General features: G+C 55.3%; 3 protein-coding genes across 3 annotated transcripts in view; 1 reads left to right on the forward strand and 2 right to left on the reverse strand.

Annotated features, from left to right (window-relative positions):
- Positions 1–468: 468 nt before the first annotated feature.
- Positions 469–15,486, forward strand: B3GNT3 (UDP-GlcNAc:betaGal beta-1,3-N-acetylglucosaminyltransferase 3). The gene is made up of 3 exons (XM_006107048.3): positions 469–581; positions 12,438–13,146; positions 14,761–15,486. The coding sequence occupies exons 2-3, from the start codon at positions 12,562–12,564 to the stop codon at positions 15,310–15,312; spliced, it is 1,137 nt and encodes a 378-aa protein (XP_006107110.1). The 5' UTR covers positions 469–581; positions 12,438–12,561; the 3' UTR covers positions 15,313–15,486.
- Positions 15,487–17,722: 2,236 nt separating this feature from the next.
- On the reverse strand, positions 17,723–19,336 carry INSL3 (insulin like 3). The gene is made up of 2 exons (XM_006107049.3): positions 19,071–19,336; positions 17,723–18,233 (listed from the first exon to the last, which is right to left on the reverse strand). The coding sequence occupies exons 1-2, from the start codon at positions 19,258–19,260 to the stop codon at positions 18,016–18,018; spliced, it is 408 nt and encodes a 135-aa protein (XP_006107111.3). The 5' UTR covers positions 19,261–19,336; the 3' UTR covers positions 17,723–18,015.
- A 2,319-nt stretch (positions 19,337–21,655) lies between these two features.
- The window catches only part of JAK3 (Janus kinase 3), a gene marked incomplete at its 5' end in the record, with an annotated part of 12,257 nt that continues 9,980 nt past the window's right edge, over positions 21,656–23,932 (reverse strand). Inside the window, 3 exons of the mRNA XM_006107050.3 lie at positions 21,656–21,950; positions 23,226–23,336; positions 23,543–23,660. Coding sequence (XP_006107112.3) covers positions 21,843–21,950; positions 23,226–23,336; positions 23,543–23,660 — 337 coding nt within the window. The remainder of the gene's footprint in view (positions 21,951–23,225; positions 23,337–23,542; positions 23,661–23,932) is intronic.

Genomic DNA, 23,932 nt, shown 5'->3' on the forward strand with positions numbered 1-23,932 from the left:
TTTCTATCCCTCCCTTCCCCTCTGAAATCAATAAAAAATATTTAAAAAAATAAAAATAACAGAGTAGTTCAAACAGCAGTTTTAAACATCCGTTTTTCCAAAGGAGAGATCACTGTGCTTCAGTTCAATCTTCCTCCCGCCCCCTTTCAATCCTCTCTTCACTGGACACACGTTGGACCAGCGCTGGGCGGGCCCTGGGCCCGGGACTGACAAGGCGCGGCTTGCACACCACCAGCGGCGGGGAGCTCACTACCCGGCTGCGGGTTGGACTCCAGGAGCGCTGTGAGCCCTGGAGGACCGGGGAGGCCAGGAGAAGGCCGGCGCGGGAAACAGCGGCCGCAGAGGGGAAGGGGCGGGGCCGGGGAGGGAAGAAGGAGGGGCCGGCGGGGCGATCTCGACTGGGCCACCAGGAAACTCGGCCCAGCTGGGGGTGCGGGTGCGGGGAGGGATGTGCCGGCGGGAGGCGAGGCCCGGGGGGAGGCGGGGAGGCGCCAGGCACCGGGGCTCACGCCCAGCTGGAGCTCGTCCTCCTCGTCGCCAGCGAAGAGGAGCAGCGGTCGGAGGCCGGTCGGTGTCTGGGGGTGAGTGTTGGGGTCCCCCGGGGTGGAGGGAGGAAGTGGGACACTAGAGGACCTCGGGCAGGTGCCTGGGGTCAGATCTCCGCGCGCGTTGACGGTGGACCTGCGAGGAGATCCCGGAGCCCACCCCCTTACCCCGTCTCACCCCCCACTCCCCGTGGTCCTCACTCATCCCTACGAACCCCGGCTTCTCCAAGGCGCACCCAGCCGGGCTGGGCAGGAAGTCTCCCCCACGCCAGCCGAGAGGGGAGGCCGAGGCCACCCGGGACTCTGGCATCCCCGAGCCCTGCACCGTCCCGATGGACAAGCGAGGTGGCCCGGACCCCTGCCCCCACCTGCCCTCCTCCCAGGATCGGGCGGGACCTGAAGGGGGAGTGGAGGGCTCTGGCCGTTACTGTTACTGTTGTCTCATTGCTGAGATCGTTCGGGGCACGGGTTGGGAGGGTTTGGGCAGGAAGAGCACCTGGGGCCCAGGTGGGGCTTACAGTGGGGCCTTGACTTACGAGTGTCCCGACTAACGAGTTTTGTGAGATACCAGCTGTCTCTGCGATTTTTTGCATTGAGTTGATAGAGTAATTTGAGTTAAGGAGCTCCTTAACGAGCTCGGTCTCAGAACGAATTAAACTCATAAGTCAAGGCCCCACTGTATTACTGTTACGTGAAGGAATTGCTGCCACCCCAGCCTCGTCCATGGCCCCCGGCCATGCCAGGCACTGGGCACATTGAGACCTGAGGGCCCCAGCCACGACTTCCCCTGGGGTTCAGATCTCTGCTCGGCCAGTGCCTCCCGTGTGGTTTGAGCAGGTTGCTGCTGGCTCTAGACGTGACTCGGTTTCTCCTCTGTGAGGCAGGACAATGGCCCAGCTCCCAGGAGGACGTCCAAGGTGTTCAGCAGGCAGAGGCTGTATGATTAGGGTACTTCTGGCCACTGGGGGGCCTCAAGCGAGTGACCTTAGGTCTCTGAGTTTCACTTTCCCTAGGACAGTGATGGCGAACCTATGAACTCATTTTTTTGGTTGATTTTTCTTTGTTAAATGGCATTTAAATATATAAAATAAATATCAAAAATATAAGTCTTTGTTTTACTATGGTTGCAAATATCAAAAAATTTCTCTAGCCCTGACCGGTTTGGCTCAGTGGATAGAGCGTCGGCCTGCGGACTGAAAGGTCCCAGGTTCGATTCCGGTCAAGGGCATGTACCTGGGTTGCGGGCACATCCCCAGTAGATGTGCAGGAGGCGGCTGATCGATGTTTCTAGCTCTCTATCTCTCTCCCTTCCTCTCTGTAAAAAATCAATAAAATATATTTTTTTAAAAATTTCTCTATGTGACACGGCACCAGAGTAGGTCCCAGGTTCGATTCCGGTCAAGGGCATGTACCTGGGTTGCGGGCACATCCCCAGTAGATGTGCAGGAGGCGGCTGATCGATGTTTCTAGCTCTCTATCTCTCTCCCTTCCTCTCTGTAAAAAATCAATAAAATATATTTTTTTAAAAATTTCTCTATGTGACACGGCACCAGAGTTAAGTTAGGGTTTTTCAAAATGCTGACACACCGAGCTCAAAAGGTTCGCCATCACTGCCCTAGGAGGTCAAGCGGAGCTCATGGTGCGGGTGAAAGTGGTGAAGGGGAAATCAGTCAGTGAGCCCTATGGTTATCACGTGGTTGCCCGGGAACTTCAACCATCACCATCACTATCGGAATAATAACTATTATTAGTATAATCACAATTACAGCATTAGCTAGTTCCCAACCAACTTTTCCTCGGGATTAGGCTTTTTTTTCATGGCCACTTTCCAGGTGGGTAAACTGAGGATCCTCCACCCTACCCAGGCCAGGGCTTCCTGTGGCCCAGATCTGGGGTTCAGGGTCCAGGGGGAGCTGGTCAGGTTTGGAGCCAGCCCTGGGACCACCATTTCCTCCCACTGCCCTTGGAGCGTCCAAGGCGTGGAGGCTGCTGCCACACCAGACACGGCTGAGGAGGTCACAGGGACAGGTGTGGCCTCAGTGTCAAACAATTATTAGGCTCCAAGATTAGGCTCCAGTCTGGCCTCGATAAGTGGCTAATATTTAGCCAGGCCAGCCTGGCACCTGTTCTTCCTTCCTCTTATCCCAAGTGTGTGATGACCCCAAGAGTGTGGGGAAACCAAGAAGGGGCCTCCGAGGTGATCTGCTCCAGGGCAGACGCGGGGAATCCAGACAAGCCAGTTTGGCCCCAAGAGGTAAAATGCCACTGGGTGACTTCTTGCCACTGCATCTAAGGTCCAGATTGGAGCAGCGAGCAACATGGCCCCTCTCTTCCCCCCCTGTGAACCAGGAAGGATGCCCGTTGTCATCCCTCCTGATGGGAGTCTGGCTGGGCTTGATTGCTCCCCGTGATGAGGAGCTCACCACCAACATAGCAGACTAAAGGAGTCCCATCAGGTGGTGGTTAAAGGCAGGATTGACCTTTCTTGAACGAGTTCTTTGACCTCTCTGGCCTCAGTTTCCCTATCCGTAGAATCGAGGCCACCTCGGCCTTCCCTTTCAGTGTAGGTGTGCGCGTGTATGAGCACCTGGTGGGGAGGCTGCACGCAGGACCTGGTGTGTCATCTCTAATCCTGACTGGGCTGCTCATTGTGTCCTCATTCGTGACATTGATCTCTGGGTGACAAAGAATAATGTGAGGATTGCAGGGCTCTAAGCACAGGCCTAGCTTAGAGGAGGGTCCTGACCAGCACGAAGGCGTGGGGGTCCTTCAGGAGGTTCCCACAGGAAGGCACCAGGAGGCCTCAGTTTCCCCAACTGGGAAATGGGCCCAGAAATGCCCGCTGAGGCTCAGCCGGGGCAGGGCTGGCACTTAATCAGGAGCCTCAGTCCAGCCTCAGATTCCTTCCTGGACTCCTCCCAGGAAGGCCGGTCTGCTATAGGGGAGGAGCAGCTCCTCAGTGAGTCACTGTGGTAGCCTTGGGACGAGAAGCGGAGAATGCGAAGGTCTAAAGGGCGCGTGTCACCCTTCTTCGTCACCCAGGTGTTCATCCGTGTGGAAGTGTATGTTTGCATAAACCCACCTGCACACATGGTTTTACTAAAGCAGAATCTGCATAACACGCCTTTCTAAAGAATGACCTTGCCCTGGCTGGTTTGGCTCAGTGGATGGAACATTGGCCTGGGGACTGAGGGGTCCCGGGTTCGATTCCTGTCGGGGGCGCATGATTCTTTCTCATCCTTGATGTTTCTCTCTCTCTCTCCCCCTTCCTCTCTGAAATATATATATATTTTTTAAAGAAGAATTATCTTTTTCTGGGTTTTTTTTCTTCTTTCTTTTTTTCTTTTCTGCTTACAAAAGCCACTCATGCTCCTTGTGAATAGGGACCAGCCCATCACCACTAGAGGCCAAGCCGGTAAAAAAATGGTGAGGGGTCACCCTCAGATCCGCAGGCCAGAGTCCAAATCCCACCAACCCCGTGGCCTCGGTCGGCTGTGTGAGCTCTGGTAGGTGGGCGCCCTCTCTGTGCCCAGTTCACTCCCTGGGAACTGGAACCTAGGGGCCCCGTAGATGGCTCAGTGAGAGCCACAGGGACTCCTCCACAGGCAAGGGGTTAAACCCTCCCCTGCAGGTGCCCCGATTCTCATTCTTGAGTCCCCAGAAAATGGTCTTGTTCATGGCCTCGCTGCCCCCATTAGCACATCAGCCCCGTGAGCTCAGCATGTCTCTGTCAAGTGGTCTGCGTGCCCAGAACTAGACCAGGGCATGGCTCGGACCAGATGCTCAGAGCCGTCATGAGTGTACACGTGATCGTGGTGGCTGATGGCGATCTTGTCATTGTTGCCACTTCATAAGCGAATGACGGAGTAAAGGCCACTGCTTGGCCTCCAGCCTGTCCCAGGACATAGGTCATTAGGTACACACATAGGTTCTTCCAGATGCTTCTGTCACCCCCACCCTTCACCTCTCCTTTCGGCAGCCCAGAAACGTCCCACGCCCCCATCCAAACCCCAGGGGACTGTTGGTGAACGTGCAGGACCAATGACCACCGCAGTGAGGCTGATACTGAGCACCTGTTGGGGGCTAATTGTGAGTTGGCAGCTGACACCCTCCAACTTTGCAGGCAAGGATTCCAAAGCCCTGGGGTACCAGGATGTCCTTCCCCAGGGGCACCAGGCTGCTTCAAGGGCACCAGCTGCTGGACAAGGAGGGCATGAGCTGTTGTTTTCCTGGTTTGGAAGCTGGAGGCACTCAGGCCTGTGGGTCCCTGGAGCTGGAGCGAGGGTGGGGAGGGGGGGCGAGCATGTGTCTGATGGGCCTGGAGAGGGACCCACACTCACCTCCAAGCCTTCGTTTCCTCATCTGGAAAGTGGGAGCGTCTTGTTGGGGTCACCCTGAGGCCTCCAAGTCAGTGTCAGGCAGGTCCCCGTGGTCTTGAATAGCACAGGGTGCGGAGGGAGCAGGGCCAGGCCCGAGGGTGTGAGCACGGGTCCTTGCCACCTGGTGTCTTTCGCACACACCCCATGTATCTTAGCCTCCCTGCCTTTCTGGCCTCCCCCATGACAGTGACGATGACAAGGTGAGGAGCCCTAGCTGGTTTGGCTCAGTGGATAGAGCGTAGGCCTTTGGACTGGAGGGTCCTGGGTTCGATTCCAGTCAAGGGCACATACCTCGGTTGCAGTCTCGATCCTGGGCCCTGGTTGGGGCGTGTGCAAGATTCAACGAATTGATGTGTCTCTCTCACACTGACGTTTCTCTCTGGCTCTCCCTCTCCCTTCCACTCTCTAGGAATCAATGGAAAAATACCCTTGGGTGAGGTTGACAAAAGTAAGAAAGAACAAGGTGAGGACAGAGTTGCCTGGAGCCACACATGCTGGAAGCCTTCCCAGGCCTTGGCTGTTTTCTGAGGGTTAAGACAGAAGATGTGTGGCCAGGGCACTGTCACCAATAGGGACCCTAATGCTGCTGAGTAGTCAGTCCTTTCCGTATGCCTAGTGTGTGATTAATATTCAACAATCATTAATATTTAGTACTGTGTATAATGCAACGAGTCATGAATATTTAGTGATTGTCTATATTGGTGCCTCGGGGCTGTTCAGTGGCTTGTTCCTATTCATTGTGACAGTATTAGTACTTCTTGGTGCATCATGAATGTGCCTGGCAACTATTAATCGTTGCTTTACAACTGTGTCATGTATTGTAAATACTGGGTGCCTCCTGCATATTTAGGGAGTCATTAATATTCAGCCCTTCCCTAACAATCAGCACTTCTTGCTCATTAAAAACTTCCTGAATATTTCAGTGTTGTGAATGTGGGGCCCGTTGGCACACGAGGAATATTTAGAGTGGGGAATATTCAGTGCCTCTCAGTCCTGCCCCCTGAATCCAATGCATTCTTCAAGGCCACCCCACCCCCACCCCCCATGGCAGCTGTCACCTTCGGCGGAATGAGGCTGAAGTGAAGCATTAAATGGCCAGCATGTGGGTCATTATATCCTTACCTCTGGCAACAAACACCAGGGAGCATCAAGTGGGGGCACAGCTGTTGGGATAAGACCCCCGGCCCACCTCTGGGGTCCAGGCTGGTTGGGGAGATGGACAGGAGAGAAGTGGGTAGATCTGTCCAACAGTGGCGAGAGCTGCAGAGAGAGGCAAAGCCAGAGCGTGGTACGTTAGCTGGGAGGGTCAGCTTCCCAGGAAGTGACATTGGGCTGAGTCCGAAGACCAAGGGCAAGAGCAGGAGGGCAGGGCTTACCAGGAATCGCAGTGCAAAGGGCTGGGCCTGGGCGGTGGAGGAACCGTGAAGAGGTTAGTGTGGCTGCACCAAATGAGAGGCGGCTGAGTTCCTGGTGGTGGGGAGATAACAGGGAGGCGGGTGCCCGAGAGCGCCCACACCTGGCAGAGGCAGCCCAAGAGGTTCTCGGCCAATGGAAACACATGGCTGTTTTGTTGGAGGAAGTGGGTTCTGGTGAAATCCTACCAGGGCATTGAGGGCAATCAGCCCAGAGCAGGATGGCCTGTCCCAGCCACGCCCTTGATGCACAATCGCAAGTGATGGGTGTCTCAGCTCTCCCACGTCCTCATGGGGAAACAGACTCCCAAGGCGAAGCAATTTGCTGAGGTCAACTCGGGGCAAAGAGGCAGCACACAACAACGAATCTAAATCTGACTTTTCTGCTCCCTGCTCACACACCCTCCATGGGTCTCTCCCCTCCCCCCCCCCAGACAGTCCCACTTCTCAGCATGGCATTCAAGGTCTTTACAGGGTCTGGCCACACATCCCCTAGCCTCAGAAATCACCCCTCCAAATTCTACTTTTCAGCAAAATATACTGTTTGCAATTCCTTGAATATGCCTTATTTTCCATGCCCTATTCATCCTTCAAAGCCTCAGCTTCAGTATCCTGGTACCTTCTTCTGGCCCAGCCCTGATCCCACCGGTGTCTGGATTTATCTCCCCTAAAGTAGGGGTTCCCAAGGGGCCAGGCTCAGGGTTGAGGCTTCTTGGGTTCCTCAGATCCTATTTGTTAAATAAATGAACGATTTTCATGTGTGTGTTTTGGGATAAGAGCTGCTGAGACCGTTAGGGCTGAAGTACCTGCAGACAAAATGGGTCGTTTCTGTGGTAATGTGAAGCAAGCACTTGGGACAACCCCTGAGTCCATTTCCCCATTTGTAAAGTGGGGGTGAAGGCTCCCCCAGAGTTGTTCAGACCCTGTGAACTTCAGACTAAACAGCTATTTGGGCTTCAACCAGGCTAGTCGTTCTGTTTTACAATGAGACCTGGAGAGGATGGACAGCAGGATCTTGGGTGGGATCGGGGACTCGAACCCAAGCCTGAGAGGAGCTTCTTGTGGCCCTAGAGTTGCTATCAAGAGTCATCCCTTCCTTGCAAAGCCAAGCCTCGAATCCCAAGGTCTCCCACGGCAGGTGTGGGGTGAGGCCCTTGAGGACAGGTTAGTGACTACCTGGGGCACAGCCCACAGAGGCACCTGGCAAGGTTCACTGGGCCAGCAAATCATCAGCACTCTCAGGCCTCCCAAAAGGGAGGCCCCGGGGTTCTTTCTCAAGCCAACCTAGCTGTGCGATATCGTGAGGTTGGCGTCATTTCCTGATTGAGGTTTTAAGAGACCATGAGTTAGCAGAGGCCCTTGGTGGATGGAAAGGGAAGCAGATCTTGGGTGCATTAATGGAGGTCTAGTGCAGGGGAGAGGAGAAGCCAGCCTCTGACAAGTTCTTCACTCCATCAGGAACCTCATGGGGGCCTGCAGGGTGGAATCGCCCTGGGACCCCTCCGTTTAGAGAAAGGATAGACAGACCAGGTGAGAAAAAGTTGACAATGCAGACAGCCAACCATATGCAAAGAGTTCTGACAAATAAAAAAGAAAAAAAAAGAATGCAAGGAAAGGAACAGGCATTAATGAAAATAATTGAGGTTCTATTTTGCCCTAACTCTCTGATCCCCGTCATACGAGCCATTATATACATAATTGTGCTACCTCCTCTCAGGCTTTTCCCCTCCCGAGCCCTCAGGTTTGGCTGAGTTGTAACTATTTGTATTTGCAGAGGTGTCTTCCTTTGCTTTGGAGCCCTTGTTTAGAACTTACAGAATGCACTCCCAGTGAACTGATCCTTGGCCATTTAGGTTTGATTTTTTTTTTATTGAATAAATGTTTAATAAACATATAAATAATACATAAATAAGCAGTAGTAAATCTCATAAGTAGTCCATATGGTGAATTTATATAAACCTATATTAAGATTCTTTGCTCAGCCCTAGCCAGTTTGGCTCAGTGGATAGAGCATCGGCCTGTGGACTGAAAGGTACTGGGTTCGATTCCGGCCAAGGGCACATGCCCGGATTGCAGGCTTGATCCCCAGTAGGGGCCGTGCAGAAGGCAGCCAATCAATGATTTTCTCTCATCATTGATGTTTCTATCTCTTCTTCCCTCTCCCTTCCTCTCTTAAATCAATAAAGAAAGATATGTTTTTTTTAAAAAAGATTCTTTGCTCACTCCCTAATTCTCCTTTTCTGACCATCCTTCATCTTGAGTTCTCCATTCTGGTTTCTGTTGGTTTAGACCAGGTTTCTACAATGCTCCAAAGTTGACTTTGGGGCTTTTATTCACAGGGCCGCATAATGTGAAGGCAGGCATCCCTGGCTCCAAAAACGGCACCCACCGCACCCAACCCAGGCCATGATAAACCAAAAATTTCTTCCAGGCTTTTCCCCCGGGTCCCTGAGGGCAAAACTCCTCCAAAGGCTTGGGGAGGAGGGTTTTTTAGGCGCGTCCTTGTCTCCAGCCTTTGGGTCTCAGCACCCCTGTGGCAGAGATGCTGTGTGGCAGGAGATGCTGTGGCATCTCTCGTCTGACTTACTATTTGGTGGCTCGTCTTTCTGCTGTAGCTCCTGAGCTTCCCTGTGCCACGCCGGCACAGCCACGGGTGATCCCGAGTGGGGGGGTGAAAGGATTAAGGAAAGACAGACAAGAGAATGAAAGCTGGGTCTCGGTGGGACGCTGCTCCCTGATGAGGAGACAGTGCCAGCGCCCACAAGCCGTGTCTTTATTTTATAGCAGATGCCACGAGGCAAAGTAGGGGCGTGATCACGTTGTTCACAGCATTCTCGTGAGCTCCAACCTCACTTAACTACATGCACCCGAATTCTATCACAAGGCACGTGAGGCTACGTGTGTGGACCATAGGTTCAAGCTCACAACCACAGCCGTTGGCTATGATTGTGCTGGGAGGGCCCTGCCCTCCAGCTGGGACTTGCACGTGGCAATGAGAGGACCCCGTCCTTTCATTAGTCCGAGGCTTGAACCTGGCCAAACACCGTCACCGCACCCCACACTTCCCCACCCTTGGAGCTCAGGGATCGGCCCCATCTGCCCAGAGGGCTCCTTGGTCATCGCCTGCCTGGACGGGGGCCACTCTTCAGCGCGGGAAGAGGTCCTTGTAGAGATTCAGTTCATTCTTGTGTCACATTCATCAGTTCACAGTCTCATCCCCAGACGGTTTGCCTTTTGGGTCTCCCAAGTCTGCCTGCCAGAAGCTGAACCCCGGGGAACTGGCAGCCGCTCCAGGGATGCCACGGCAACAGGACAGGCTCTGTGCCCCCTGCAGGCAGGCTCTCCAGCTGGTTCCCACCTCAGGGCCTTTGCACCTGTTGTTCCCTCCCCGGGGCACCTTCCCCCAAACCTCAGTCCTGCTGGCTCCTCCACACGCTCACATCCCAGCTTCAGTGTCATCCGGCCCTCAAAATCCAGACCTGCCGCCAGACCCATTTTCTCCCTTGCCTCTTGTTGCCTTGTCTCATTTCTTTTTTTTTTTAATACATTTTTATTGATTTCAGAGAGGAGGAAGAGAGAGAAACATCAATGATGAGAGAAACTTATTGATCGGCTGCCTCCTGCACGCCCCCTACTGGGGATGGAGCCTGCAACCCGGGCATGTGCCCTTGACCGGGAATCGAACCCATGACCCTTCAGTCCGCAGGCGGACGCTCTATCCACTGAGCCAAGCCGGCTAGGGCACCTTGTATCATTTCATCAAGGTTTTTAATTCAGTGTTTGTCCCCCTTAAGAGTATTGGTTCCATAGTGGCAGAGACTTGTAGGTACTTTGTGTCTGTTCACCATGTGTCCCCAGCTCCCAGGAGGCGGAGTACAGACACAATAAATATTGACTTCAATGAATGTTTTAATCCTCACTCGAGGATATTTTTTTTCACTGATTTCTAGAGAGAGTAGAAGGGAGGGGGGAGGAGGGGAGAGAAGAGACAGAGAAAAACATCAATGTGAGAGACACATCGATTGGTTGCCTTCTGCATGTGCCCCTACCGGGGCTGGGGAACCTGCAACCGAAGTACATACTCTTGACCAGGAATCGAACCCGAGACCCTTTGGTCTGCAGTTGGCTGCTCCAGCCACAGAGCAAACCGGCCAGGGCAGTCTACACTTTTAAATCCAAGAGTCACTGCTCTTAAACAATGTCCCAGGCACGATTAGAATCACATTGAGCCGTAATTGGTTCTTTTGTGCATGAATGACTTTCTGCAGCAGTTTTAATGCCGACTGGCTCAGTTTCCCACAGGCACTTTTGTTTACTTACAGTGACTGGTGAGTGCACGCATCTACGACACCTATTTAGTATAAATTTAAAGTTACAGCAATACATATTAAAAACCTTTCTGTGAAATTAAACTTTCATACATACTTTTTTCTTTTTAAATCCTCACCCGAGGATATTTTTTCCATTGGTTTCCAGAGTGAGTGGAAGGGGGGCAGGCAGGAGAGAGAGAGAGAGAGAGGGAAACATCGACATGCATCAGTTGGCTGCCTCCAGCATGAGCCCCTACCCGGGCTGGGGAACCTGCAACTGAGGCACATGCCCTTGACCAGGAATCCAACCTGCAACCCTCAGGTCCACCAGTCACTGCTCTAACCACTGAGCAACCGGCCAGGGCCATGCACACTTAATTTTATTTATTTTATTTTTTTAAATATATTTCTTTATTGATTTCAGTGAGGAAGGAAGAGGGAGAGAGAGATAGAAACATCAATGATGAGAGAGAATCATTGGTCAGCTGCCTCCTGCACGCCCCCTACTAGGGATCGAGCCCGCAACCCAGGTATGTGCCCTTGACCTGAATCGAACCTGGGACCCTTCAGTCCGCAGGCCGACGCTCTATCCATTGAGCCAAAGTGGCTAGGGCACATACTTAATTTTAATTACACAAACATGTCTACATAAGTAAAAACAGGTAAACTAACTAATCTATTAATTTTTTAAATATTTTATTGATTTTTTACAGAGAGGAAGGGAGAGGGATAGAGAGTTAGAAACATCGATGAGAGAGAAACATCCATCAGCTGCCTCCTGCACACTCTGTGCTGGGGATGTGCCCACAGCCAAGGTACATGCCCTTGACTGGAATCAAACCTGGGACCCTTCAGTCCGCAGGCCGACGCTCTATCCACTGAGCCAAACCGGTTAGGGCAAATCTATTAATTTTTTAACATATGCATTTGGAAAACCTACTTTATTATATAACTAGAGGCCCAGCGCACAAAATCGTGCACAGGTAGGGTCCCTAGGCCTAGCTGCGATTCAGGCCATTTAACCCCCCCCCCCCCCCCCCCGCCAGTCCCCAGTCCCGCCACCCACCCCGGTTCCCTGTGGTCCCTCATTCGCCATGCTGCAATCCAAGCCTGCAGGTCGGGGGGGAGGGACCAAGAGGTTGGGCTGTCCCGCCCCACCGCCACCCACCCCGGTTCCCAATTGCCATCCAGCAATCCGAGCCTGTGGGCTGGGGGGGAGGGGGGGCAGGGGGGTAGGGACCGAGAGGTGGTCAATGCACCTCATAGCAACTGGTTGAGCAGTCGTTCTGTTCTGGTAGTTACACCATTATGGTTGCTGGGCTTTTATTGTATAGGATAGACTTTCAGATTTAACAGACACTGCTCGATTGGTCCGTTGTATAGAGGTCTTATAGTCAAGAAGAATGGAATGGTTGTATCAGAATCCCAGAGCTCAGAGCTTCCTAGAGGGGCAGGTGAAAGGGAAGCCATAAGGATCCCAGCAGCTCTCAACTGGTAGAAAGGGAGTTCTCTGCCCCCACCACCCCTCCCGCATCTGGGAGGCTCCCGGGCCATGCCGGGGCAGGGACATGAGGGGGACCAGGTGGGATATGGAGGGGCGGATTCTGGGCAGGCTGAGTGTGGCGGGCTCCCGTTGCATTCCTGTGCCTGGGCTTTCTTTGTAAACATAGAATCCCCGGCAACTGTCAGAGTCAACCTGGGCTGGGGCGCTAGAAGAGATGGGGTGTGGGGGGACTCCATGGGGTGAATGTCAATATTTTACTAACCTGAGCTATTTGTACACTGCAACAGGTGTTGGGGCCCGCAGGCGTCTCCGGCAAAGTGCTTGGCGCATCCCGGGTCGTCAGTGAATGGTATTCTCCCCAGGAGCCGCCCCGGGGTTCCCCTTGGACCAAGCCCAAACCTGGAGACCACGATGAGGTGTTTCCGGTCCTTGCGGACAGAGACGGTCCTGGCCGTGGTCCTCTGCACCTTCTCGCTCCTCTTCCTCCTCCTCAGTCTGCACACAGCACCGGCGCCGGCCCGGTGCCCCCGCGCGCTCCGGGAAGAGCCACCGGGCACCCGGGGGGCTGTGACCTGGCCCCCTCCGCCCTCCCGGCCCCCGCCCGCCCCCTGCCTGGCCAACGCCTCGATGGCCCAGCTGCCGGACTTCGCGGAGCAGCCGCAGCACGTGCGCGACTTCCTGCTGCACAGACACTGCCGCGACTTCCCGCTGCTGCAGGACGCGCCGCTGAGCAAGTGCGCGCAGCCCGTCTTCCTGCTGCTGGTCATCAAGTCCTCGCCCAGCAATTACGAGCGCCGCGAGCTGGTGCGGCGCACGTGGGGCCGCGAGCGGAAGGTGCACGGCGTCCTGTTGCGGCGTCTCTTCCTGGTGGGCACAGCCCCGGAGCCGAAGGAGGCCCGCAAGGTCAACCAGCTGCTGGCGATGGAGGCCAGGGTGCACGGGGACATCCTGCAGTGGGACTTCCACGACTCCTTCTTCAACCTCACGCTCAAGCAGGTAGGCTGGCGCGGCCCCTGTCCTTCCTGCCCAGGTCACCAGCATCTCCTCCGAGGGCTCCGAGGGGACCAGCAGACCCGTCCCCCCACCCTACCCCCTCTACTGTCTACATGGCGCCCGAAGTCCATTTCCTCTCGGGGGTGGGGGTGGGGGGTGGGGCCAGAGGTTACAAGCCTGGCTCTAGGGGCCGGATGACCCAGGCTTAATTAAACTCAGGCTCCGTGTTGCCCTGAATGATGGTTCACCCCTCTGTGCCTCAGTTTCCTCATCAGGGAACGTGGGGTATTAATTGGACTCATCCACCTGAGTGCTGCTGTAAGGATTACATGAGGTGAGATTAGGCACCTGGACCAGTGCCAGGCTCTCAAGTAATATTGGCAGTGGGGTGGGGGGAGGCGGGTACTGGACAGAACGCCTCTTGTTTATTTGGTCTGGTTCTGTCTCCCCAAGAGGTCTAGTCTGTGCAGTGAGTACTCAATAAAGACTTTTGTTTTTTAAATCCTCATCCCAGGACATGCTTCGAGAGAAGTGAGGGAGGGAGAGAGAGGGGGAGAAACATTGATTGGTTGCCTTTCGTATACTCCCCAACCGGGGATAAACCCACAATCCAAGTATGTGCCCTGACCAGGAATTGAACTGGCAGCCTTTGGGTGCCTGCCTGGGACAATGCTCAACCAACTGAGCCACTCTGGCCGGGCAATAAAGACATTTTTGATGGACAAGAACCCATGGCAGGTAGAGAGAATCCGCATGCAGAGCAGGAGTTGGCGGCCCCAAGGATCGAGCAGGCTGGGGGTGGGGTAGAGCAAGCTGGGTGGAGATCCAGTTCAGGTTCCTGCTCCTCGTAGGTACAGACAGGTGTGGGTTCAGATCTCAAGGAGCTACTTCTGAGTTATGTGACCTTGCTCAGGGCACCGTCTCTGGACAGCTTGTTTCCTCATTTGCAAATGGGATTGCAGACCACAGGTACTGCTTGTGGTCGCATTAGGGATTCAAAGCAGGGCAGGCCCTGAGCAATGACTTGGCAAGCAGCAAAGGTTATGATGGAGGAAAAGGAAGCCAAAGTAAGCAGAGCGCCAGAACCCCTCAACATGCCACGATCTTAACCCAAAACACCGAAGGGCATGGTAAACATTAACTTAGACATGAATCTAGCCCCCGTGAGGCATTGAGCCCACAACGGCTGCCCGGAACATGGCCTGGGTAGGAGACACAGCCCCCACCCAGGGGGGACCCAGAGTCTGGCAGGGGAGGTAGATGTTCCATGACAACCACACAAGTAATTATACGACAGCAGCACTCGACCAGGCAGAGTGGGAGGAATAGCAATAAACATAAATGTGACAATTTTCTTGGCGCTTTAACCAACATCATCTCCATGGATCCCCCACAAGCCTGCAGGCAGGTCCTGAGACGAGGCCTGAATGGAAAGTTGGAAACTGAGGCACAGAGAAGAGCAGTTGGTGGTTGAGGTCACCCCACAGGGTGGGGGAGGGGGGGGCCTTGAACCCAGGCTGGGTTGACTGGGGGACACATCCTCCCCTGGTCTCAATGGCCTGGGGAGGCTGACGGTCCCCGCCCCTCAGCCCACACGCCCTGTCCACCCCCCTGCAGGTGCTCTTCCTACAGTGGCAGGAGACTCGGTGCACCAACGCCAGCTTCGTACTCAACGGGGACGATGACGTCTTTGCGCACACGGACAACATGGTCTCCTACCTGCAGGGCCACAACCCTGACCACCACCTCTTCGTGGGGCAACTCATCCAGTACGTGGGCCCCATCCGGGTCTCCTGGAGCAAGTACTACGTGCCCAAGATAGTGACAGAGGAGGAGCACTACCCGCCCTACTGCGGAGGCGGCGGCTTCCTGCTGTCCCGCTTCACGGCGGCGGCCCTGCGCCGGGCGGCCCCCGCCCTAGACCTCTTCCCCATCGATGATGTCTTCCTGGGCATGTGCCTGAAGCACGAGGGCCTGAAGCCCGCCTCGCACAGTGGCATCCGCACCGCCGGCATCTGGGCCCCCTCGGCGCGCCTGTCCACCTTTGACCCCTGCTTCTACCGGGACCTGCTGCTGGTGCACCGCTTCTTGCCGTACGAGATGTGGCTCATGTGGGAGGCGCTGAGCCAGCCCAACCTCACCTGTGGCAAGCGCAGGCAGATCTACTGAGGGGTGTCGGGGCCCTGGCCCCTGGGCTCCTGTCTCCACCCCGCAGGAGGGGGAAACATTTTTTTTCCCAGAAGAGACCTTTGTCCTCCTAGGGCATAGGGAAGTGCCAGGGAGGGTTTGATGAATGAATAGTTTTGTTTGTTTGCTTTTTTTTTTTTTAATACATATAAGCTTTGGAGCTCCAGTGGCGCAATCGGTTAGCGCGCGGTACTTATAATACTTCTAAGCTTTTATTTATTTTAGGGAGAGAGAGAGAAAGGGAGAGGGAGAGAGAGAGAAACATTGATTAGCTGGCTCCTGCGTGCCCCCACTGGGGATTGAGCCCGAAACCCAGCATGTGCCCTGACCAGGAGTCAAACCGGCGACCTCTTGGTGCACGGGGCAGTGCTCAGCTAACTGAGCCACACTGGCCAGGGCTGATTTAGTGAATAGTTTTGTGGCAAATTCCTACACACCCTTCAAAGCTCACCCAGTACTGCTCAGACCAGATTCATCATCCTTCCTAGACTCTCAGCTACTGGCAGGAGCACTTCGGCCAGGGTTCCAGCTGCTGCTGCTGCTGCTGCTTCCAGCCCATTTGAGTCCAAGTCCCACATCCCAGCCCTGGCCGGTCTGGCTCAGAGGATAGAGCGTCAGCCTGTGGACTGAAGGGTCCCAGGTTCGATTCCAGTCAAGGGCACATGCCTGGGTTGCAGGCTGAATTCCAGTAGGGGGTGTGCAGGAGGCAGCCAATCAATGATTCTCTCTCGTCATTGATGTTTCTACCCCTCTCTTCCTCTCCCTTCCTCTAAAAGCAATAAAAAAATATAAAAAAATAAAGTCCCACATCCCAGCCCCAACTTGATCATGGGCTGGCCCCTAAATAGTGGCCACATGCCTGGATTGCAGGTAATCGTGGGTGAGGTCTGGCCATGGTTCACAGCCAATGGGGAATTGCCGAAGTCGCATGCAGCTGAAGGGAGAAGCATTTTTCAGCGAGGGGAAGGGCCTTGGACCCTCAGATGGTAGGAGGGGTCAGAGAGGCCACGAATGGGACCGCCCCCTCCCTGCCTGTGGTATTAACTGCTCTGGTGGTGGAAATAGTGGCCAGAGGAGGGGGCAGCTGTCTGTCTCAGGCTATGAAGACTCGGTCTGGAGTACCCGGCAGGCCCCAGGCCCCACACCTGGGATCCCCAAGAACTCAGGAAACAGTACTGGGACCAGAGGGGTCTTCACTGGGCTCAAGGCCACACAAACACTCACCCCAGTGCCCTGAGAAGGAGGAGGTTCAGATCCTCGAGTGGCCCTGAGTTCTTGGAACCCAGGACTACCCGCCCCCCCCTTCCGAGTGTCTTTCTGATTAGGGAGATCTAAGCGAACTGGTGAACCCTAATCCTGCTGGCCTTGACAGGTGCCTGGGACTCGGGCCTCCCAGGCATTGGGGCGGTGGCGGGGCACCTCAGGCAGCAGAGTACAGATGGGGGAGTGGGTCCTCAGGGAATAAAATGTTTGTTGAAGACCTGGCGTCTTTTTTTTTAAAGTTATTTACAAGTTTTAACTCAGGTCAATCTACATTTATTTATAAAAATCTCATTTCCAATAGAAAAGATACACCTGCAGGAGTCTCATTCATGCTGATCTGACCTTACCTCATCCCTGTTCACACACCCACCATGGCTCCCACTTGCCCTAAGCTTATATACCCCAAGTCTGACTCTCACTACCAGCTTGGTGACAGTCTCGGGAGAGAAAGGCACGGGTTGAGTCTGCTCCTGTCTGCAAGGGACACTGGGCCCACCTCAGGCTCCTGCTTCTGGCCAGGCCCCTGCCCAATCCCACCCAACCTCCTCTCCTCCCGTGAGGACTGTGCCTCTGCTGTCCTCTATCCTGCCTCCTCTCCCTTTAAGTATTTATTGTGCACCTATTGTGTGTTGCACACCTTGCCCGGTACTCTTTCTCCCAGACCCATGGGAAGGGTCAGCAGATACAGACCCACCTTATGGCAAGGAGGTTATATCATAGGATCCCCATCCCAGGATGAAGGGAGGATGCAAGTGAGAAGAATGGTCAGAATTGAATCAATAAATATCCACTGTGACTAACTTAGGTGTGTGTGTGTGTGTGTGTACCGTTAAGTCGGCATTAAATGACATTAAGGCCCTCCCAGGATTTGAATCCTGCACCTGGCCATTCCCGCCTTGTCTGATCTTGGCAAGCAGTCATCTCGCTGGGCCTTAATTTCCCCATTTTTTCTTGTGATGACTCAAGTTGTCAAACTCCTAGAAGTGTTGGTGGGCCTATGGCTGCCAGGGGCCAAGCCCATGTGAGGGCTGACCTAGGCTGGTCCCTTTTTCTTGAGGAAATGCCATAAAGCTGCTTTGAATTCTGCAGGAGTTTTATTTATTATTGGGGAGACAGAAAGATGGGGTTTCACAAGTGCAGAGAGGGTGGTACCTGGGGCTCCTTGGAGGTGAGAATATTTGGCCCTCCGTGTCTGACATCACTGTAAAGTCAAGGATTCTCCAAGCCAGGGTGGTGGGGTACCCCCCCCCTGAGTTGACCCCATAGAATTTGGGTGACCTAGGGTAGGTGGTGAGTACCCTGTCCTGGGATGTAATCAACAATCCCCCAGATATGGGGCTTTATGGTGCTGTATGGCTTCAGGAGGTCACCAAACCAGAACTTCTGGGTCTCTGACTCCCCGAGGCCACGCCCTAGGAGGGCTCAGTGGGGACAGAGGGTCAGTAGGTCTTGCCAGGTGCAGCCACTGAGGCAGCAGTGGCGGGCAGGGTTGGTGGCAGTTGCCCGGCGATGGTGGTGGTGGTGGTGGTGGTGATGGTGAGAGGCCTGGGGCAGGGGCTGTGGGTCGAGTACCAGCATTTGGTCCCCGGCCACCAGGCCATGGAGGAGATGTCGTCCTTCCAGCCATTGCAGCAGCTCACCTGGGGACAGGGTAGAATTCAGCATAGATAGGGGACCCCAGAAGACACCCCCACTCTGTGTGCACGCCCCTGCATGCTCACATCCTGCTAAGTGCCCCCCAAACACTCATCATGCACACAAATAGTGAGCACTTATTAAGTAACTACTGTATACCGGGCACAGATTTCATCAACCATCCAGGTGTGTGCACGCTTGACCCACACTCAAGCCCCTCGCAGTGCACACACACATGTGCCACCCAACACATGGACGCACAGGCGCTTCCCAGAGTAGAAGACAGCAGAGGTGGCATGTGACACACTTATGTGCATGGGTGTGCAGACATGAACACAAGCACACCCTGGATGAGCACACACAAGAAGCATGCCCTCAAACCCCCTCCCACTGCCCCACCTGCCATGTGCACCTCTACACACCTGTCTGCACCCATGTCACACAGACACACGCACGCAGAACACGGGTGTGACACACGTGCGCACAAACCTGTGTTACGCCCTCTGCACCAGGGCCAGGGCTAGGGGAGGAGAGTGAGCGCTGGTAGCGCCAAAACAATCAAAATAAATCCTGTCTTAATGCAGTAATTTTAAAAAATCAAAATTAATACAAAAATGCACGAAGATCACAATCCTGAAGCGGTAGAGGATCTGACTGCACTTGCAAGACTCTGCCGCTAGGCCTGGCGCCGGTTCCCGCCCAGCGGGGAGAGCATCCTCTGCGGCCGGCAGGTGGACCCCGGTCCGCCCCGCGCGCGCACCAGCCCGCCCGCGCCCCGAAGCCCACGAGCGCCCCGTGCCCACTGAGAAAGCCAGGAACACGGCCCCCGCCTGCCCACTTACGGTCTCCGCCGGCCACTGGCCGCCCGGTCTCGGGGGACCAGCGCGGGCCCCCACACACTCGCACCAGCGCGCGGACGAAATGGTGGCCACACAGCTTCTCCGGCCCCTCCGGGGTGGGCGCGCGGCCCAGCGTCACGACCAGGGCCGAACTCAGCAGCACCAGCGCCCAGGGGAGCGGGCGGGGGTCCATGGCGGCGGGAAGCGCCTGAGCCCAGCGGGCACCCGGCTTATAGGCTCCCAACCGGCCCAGCTGGGGCCTTGGAGGCAGGGGGAGGCCTGTGAGAGGGTCAGGGTCAGGGTCAGGGTCAGGGTGAATCCAGCGTGAGCCCTGACGCCCTGACGCTGTGTTCTCTGTTGTAATGCTAGCGCCTGACTTCATGAAGCTTTGATTGTGGAGGCAGCCGCCTCCACGATGGCCATGCTTGCCTGCCCAGCAGCTAGATGAAGCCCAGGCGCCCTTCCCCGCGAGGCTCCTGTCTGAGAGATTGTGGTTGATTCTGGTAACTGGCCATTTGGGCCCCTTGCTTTCTCTCTTTGATGCTTTAAATGACCACTCTTACGTTAGGCCCCAATCCTCAACGCCCAGACCTGACCATGCTCTCCCTCCACCTGCCACTGGGCTGTGTGGCCCCCAGTGTGTTGTGTCATTTCCAGGTTCTAAGTAAATAATAAACCTTTATTTTCTCAGAGTTCCCGGATGGTGACTGATGGCGTCTTGTCCACTGCGCTGGTTATTGATTGGCTGAGAGGGACACGAAACGGCAAGGGTCTCTCTCCCTGGGCAGGGCCTTGGGTGTCCCCACCTCAAGTGGACTGCTGGCTGAGGAGTCTTTATTGTCATTCCTAACTGTTTGAAAGAAGTGAAATAGATAAACTGAGAAATAATTTCATGGGGTGGGGGTGGCGCTCAGCCAGCTGGGACCGGGGATATCTGGAGTCTTGTTAGGAGGGTGCACATAAGGAAACAGGCTCGGAGAGCGGACCCCACACTTGCCCAAGGTCGCAGGAGGCTGGGCCCTGGGATGGGGGTGCTGGCTTGCTCTGCCTCTCTCACATTAGGGTCCCCTTGGGCTGGGCAGGGACCGAAGGGCCCAGACAAGTGTGGCTGCATTTGCTCAGCACCTACTGGGTGGCACCCTGGTGCCCGGGAGGCCGTAGGACCCCGTTTTACCAAGAACGGAAGCTAAGGCAGAGAGAGCCTGAAAAGCAGGTGGCTCTTCCTGGGCTGAGAGATCTCTCTTTTCCTCTCTCCCTCCCTCCCTCCCTCTCTGTCATTCTCCATGTCTTTCCAGCAGTCCTGAGGAGCACACAGGGGACTAGCTGGCCCTCCTGATGTCAAACCCCTCCCCGCAGCCTAGCTCTTCCAACCGGGCCTTCCCCTCTGACCCACGCAGAACAGCCTGTTCCCTCCACCCTCCAAAAGCCTGTAATCAGCTCCCCAGGACAGAGCCGAGGCCAGCAGCTGGGGCTGGGGGAGGGCTTCTGTCCTCCAGGGCCCCAGCCAATGCCCTACCCTGCTGTGTCTCCTCCTGCAGCCTGTCCCAAGGCCCGCCCTGAGCCCTTCAGGAGTCTCTATCCCCCCAGCCCTAACCACACTTCTCCCCTGATAGTCCCTCCTCAAGGTTCCCCATCACCCAAGTCCAGCAACAAACCATCCCTTCCACTGAACTCCTTTACTCGTTCAACAAACACCCCAGAGTCCCCTCTGTGCCCGCCCTACCCAGCCCCCATGGAGCCTCCAGGTCAGAAGAGACAGCTGGACACAGTCGGCACCCCAGCCCTGTGGTCAGAAGGAAGTACCGGCCTTGCGGGGTGTGGCGGGAGCACACCGAGGAAGGCTACAGGGAGGTGATTGATAGCTGGGGTTTGAGAGATGAATGCAAGTTTTCCAGGGAGGCTAATGGGCAGAAAAGCCTTGCAGGCAGGTGAGAAGGTTTGGTGGGGCTTAACCTGCACAAGCCTCCACAAGTTGACTCTGCACAGCTGAGGAGCCAGCATATGGGACTGGGGCCCAGAGAGGGCAAGCAACTTGCCCTCTGTCACACAGCAAATTAGTGGCTCCAACAAACTCTGTACTCTGAGCCTCCTCACTGTCACCATGATGTTCCCTCTGCCAAGAATGCCTTTCCCTCCCTCAGCTGCTGAAAAGCTCCTGTCAGGCTTTTCAGAGTCATCAGTGTGTAACCCGCTGGTCAAGAGAGAGAAAGGCTCCAGTGTACAGGTGGGGGAAAAGCCCTGGGGTACAGTTAGGGTGGACTGGGACCCCAGTGTCTCCTGGCCCTTGACATAGTCCCAGTCACACTTGCTCTCCCAAAAAGTGAGTTTCCAACCAGAGCAGCTGCTCGTGTCCTTGGCTTCCTCCGGTGAGAGCAGGATGGGCGAACAGAAGCCTGAGATCATATATTGAGAGCTACACAAAGTCCTTGCTGGAAACTAGACGGGAAGGCATCCCCTGAGAAGATGGGGAAATGGGAGGAGCTTAAATGTGGCCCCTCCCCTCTGGGAGCAGGGCTCAGCGGCCCCATAGAGCCATCTGTCTAGAATTTTTACAAGTTCCAAAGGCCACGAAGCCGCCGAAGCCGCCGTTGCTCCACAAGCCAGGGATGCCCCCACATGCAATGTCATTAGACTCTAAGCCGGTGGCCTAGAGAGGAGCAGCGTCCTGCCCAAACTCGCGAGGCCAGTCCATTGAGACAAGAACCCAGAGGTGCGGGAGATATAAAAACGACGGTGAGTGAGGGTCTCCCTCCGGACAAGCAGGGAAGGTGCACGCTACCCCCGACTTCCACTCCACAGCGCCTCCAGCTGGGGGCCCAGGGTGCTGAAGGATGGCCGGTCTTGTGGGCTAGGAGCCCAGCACAGCTTCATGAGCTCATGAACCTGGGGGGGGGGGGGGGGGGGGAAGACAACAGGGTCACATGGGAGTGGTAGGAAGGACATGACTCTTGTTCTAAAATATGCTTAGACTCCATCCCTCCCCTGCTCCAAAGCCTCCCATGGCTCCCTACGGGTCTTAGAACAAAACCTCACCCTTCCTCTGCCTCCTTCCCTCCATTACCTCCTTCCTTCTTCCATCAGCCACATCATTACTTAAATGCACCAAGCTCATTCCTACCTCAGGGCCTTTACAGCTGCCATATCCTCCACCTAGAAAGCCCTCTGCCAGCTCTCCCCATGGATGGGCTCCTCCTCTAGGTATCACCTCCTCTAAGAGGTCCTCCCTGACTACCCCTCCCTGATCACCTCCCCTGTTCATCTCCTTCCCACCAGAATGGTTTTCTTTTTAAAAAATATTTGTATCGATTTTTAGATTGAGAGAAAGGGAGAGGGAGAAACATCAATTGGCTGCCTCCTGCATGCTCTCTACTAGGGATCAAGCCTGCAGCCTGGGCATGTGCCCTGACCCCGGAATTGAAGCAGCAACCTTTCTGTGCACAGGATCTTGCCCAACTAACTGAGCCACACAGGCCAGGGAGCCACCAGAATGTTTTTGTTAGTTTCTGCTGGTTCCTGGGAGGACCCTGCTGAGTCCCCAGCATCCGCACACAGTCGTAGCTCCATATTTGTGGCCCAAACCAATTAATTTATGAGTGACCAACTGCATGGCAGAAACTCTCACAAAAGTTGTGATGATAGCCCTGGCTGGTGTTGCTCAATGGTTAAAGTGTTGACCCATGCACCAAAGGGTCGTGGGATCAATTCCTGGTCCAGGGAGTGTACCTGGATTGCAGGTTTGATTCCTGCCCCGCTGGGGTGCAAGCATGGGAGGCAACCAATTGATGTGTCTCTTTCACATTGATGTCTCTCTCTCTCTCTCTCTCTCTCTCTTTCCCCCTCCCTCCCTTCCTTCCACTCTCTCTAAAAATCAATAGAAAAAATTTCCTCTGGTGAGGACTAACAACAACAACAAAGTTGTGATGATAAACATGAGTCCCTACGATTTTATTGAGAGCCCACTGTGTGCTGGGCCTTCCCATCCCGTCAGCCACTGTTATTTCCATTTTGGATTTGGGTAAACTGTGGCTCTGAAAATCTCAGCCTCACACCCCAGCAGGAGCTCTCAACCAAGAGACAGTGTGGTGGAGAGACTCAGAGGGGCCAGCCGGCTTGCCAAGACCCTAGTGTGGGACTGACTCAGTTCTTGCAAACACTCACCTCGCCAGGGCAGGCTGGAGGTGCAGGCAGCCTCTGGCCCTCGGCCAGCAGGTCCAGGAGGCGGCAGAGAGCCGGGACATCTCGCTCACATCCCATCATCCGCAGGAACTCCTGGGGCCAGAGGGAACCCAGGTGATGGAGAGGAAGAGGGGAGCAGGTGACTAGGGGGTAAGCCATCCTGCAGGGAGGAAGGGCTCACTGCTGGTGGGGGCCGGGGAGGGGTCCTCTGTGATGCAGGGCGCTGCCTGAGGGGGGCGGTCAGCCATAGCGAGGGGGTGGGAGAAGGAGGGTGCTAGGGGCTCAGGGCGCTGACTCACAGCGGAGGGGCTGCAGCTCTTGTCGCTGTAGGTGAACAGCTCGTACAGAACAACCCCAAAGCTCCAGACATCTGACTGGCGTGAGAAGATGTTGTCCGAGAGGGACTCCGGGGCGTACCTGGAGGGGACAGGGCGGCCTTGGGGTGCGAGCAGGGGCGGAGGACAGGAGAGGAGCAGCACTGGGCTCGGGCAGCTGTCCAGGGCAGGTGGGCTAAAGGAGGGTCAGACTCCAGCTCCAGGGTCTCAGTTCCCCTGACTATGGGATGGAGCTGAGTCTGTGGCCAGCCAGGGCGGGACCTGGGGGCGGGGGTGGGGTGGGGTGTCAACTGTGGGGCCTGTAGTTGTGGGGACGGGAGGGGCCAGTGCCGAGGGGGAGGGCGCAGCCAGTAC

The sequence above is a fragment of the Myotis lucifugus genome, unplaced genomic scaffold, assembly GCF_000147115.1.
Source record: "Myotis lucifugus unplaced genomic scaffold, Myoluc2.0 scaffold_990, whole genome shotgun sequence".
In the NCBI taxonomy this organism is placed as follows: domain Eukaryota; kingdom Metazoa; phylum Chordata; class Mammalia; order Chiroptera; family Vespertilionidae; genus Myotis; species Myotis lucifugus.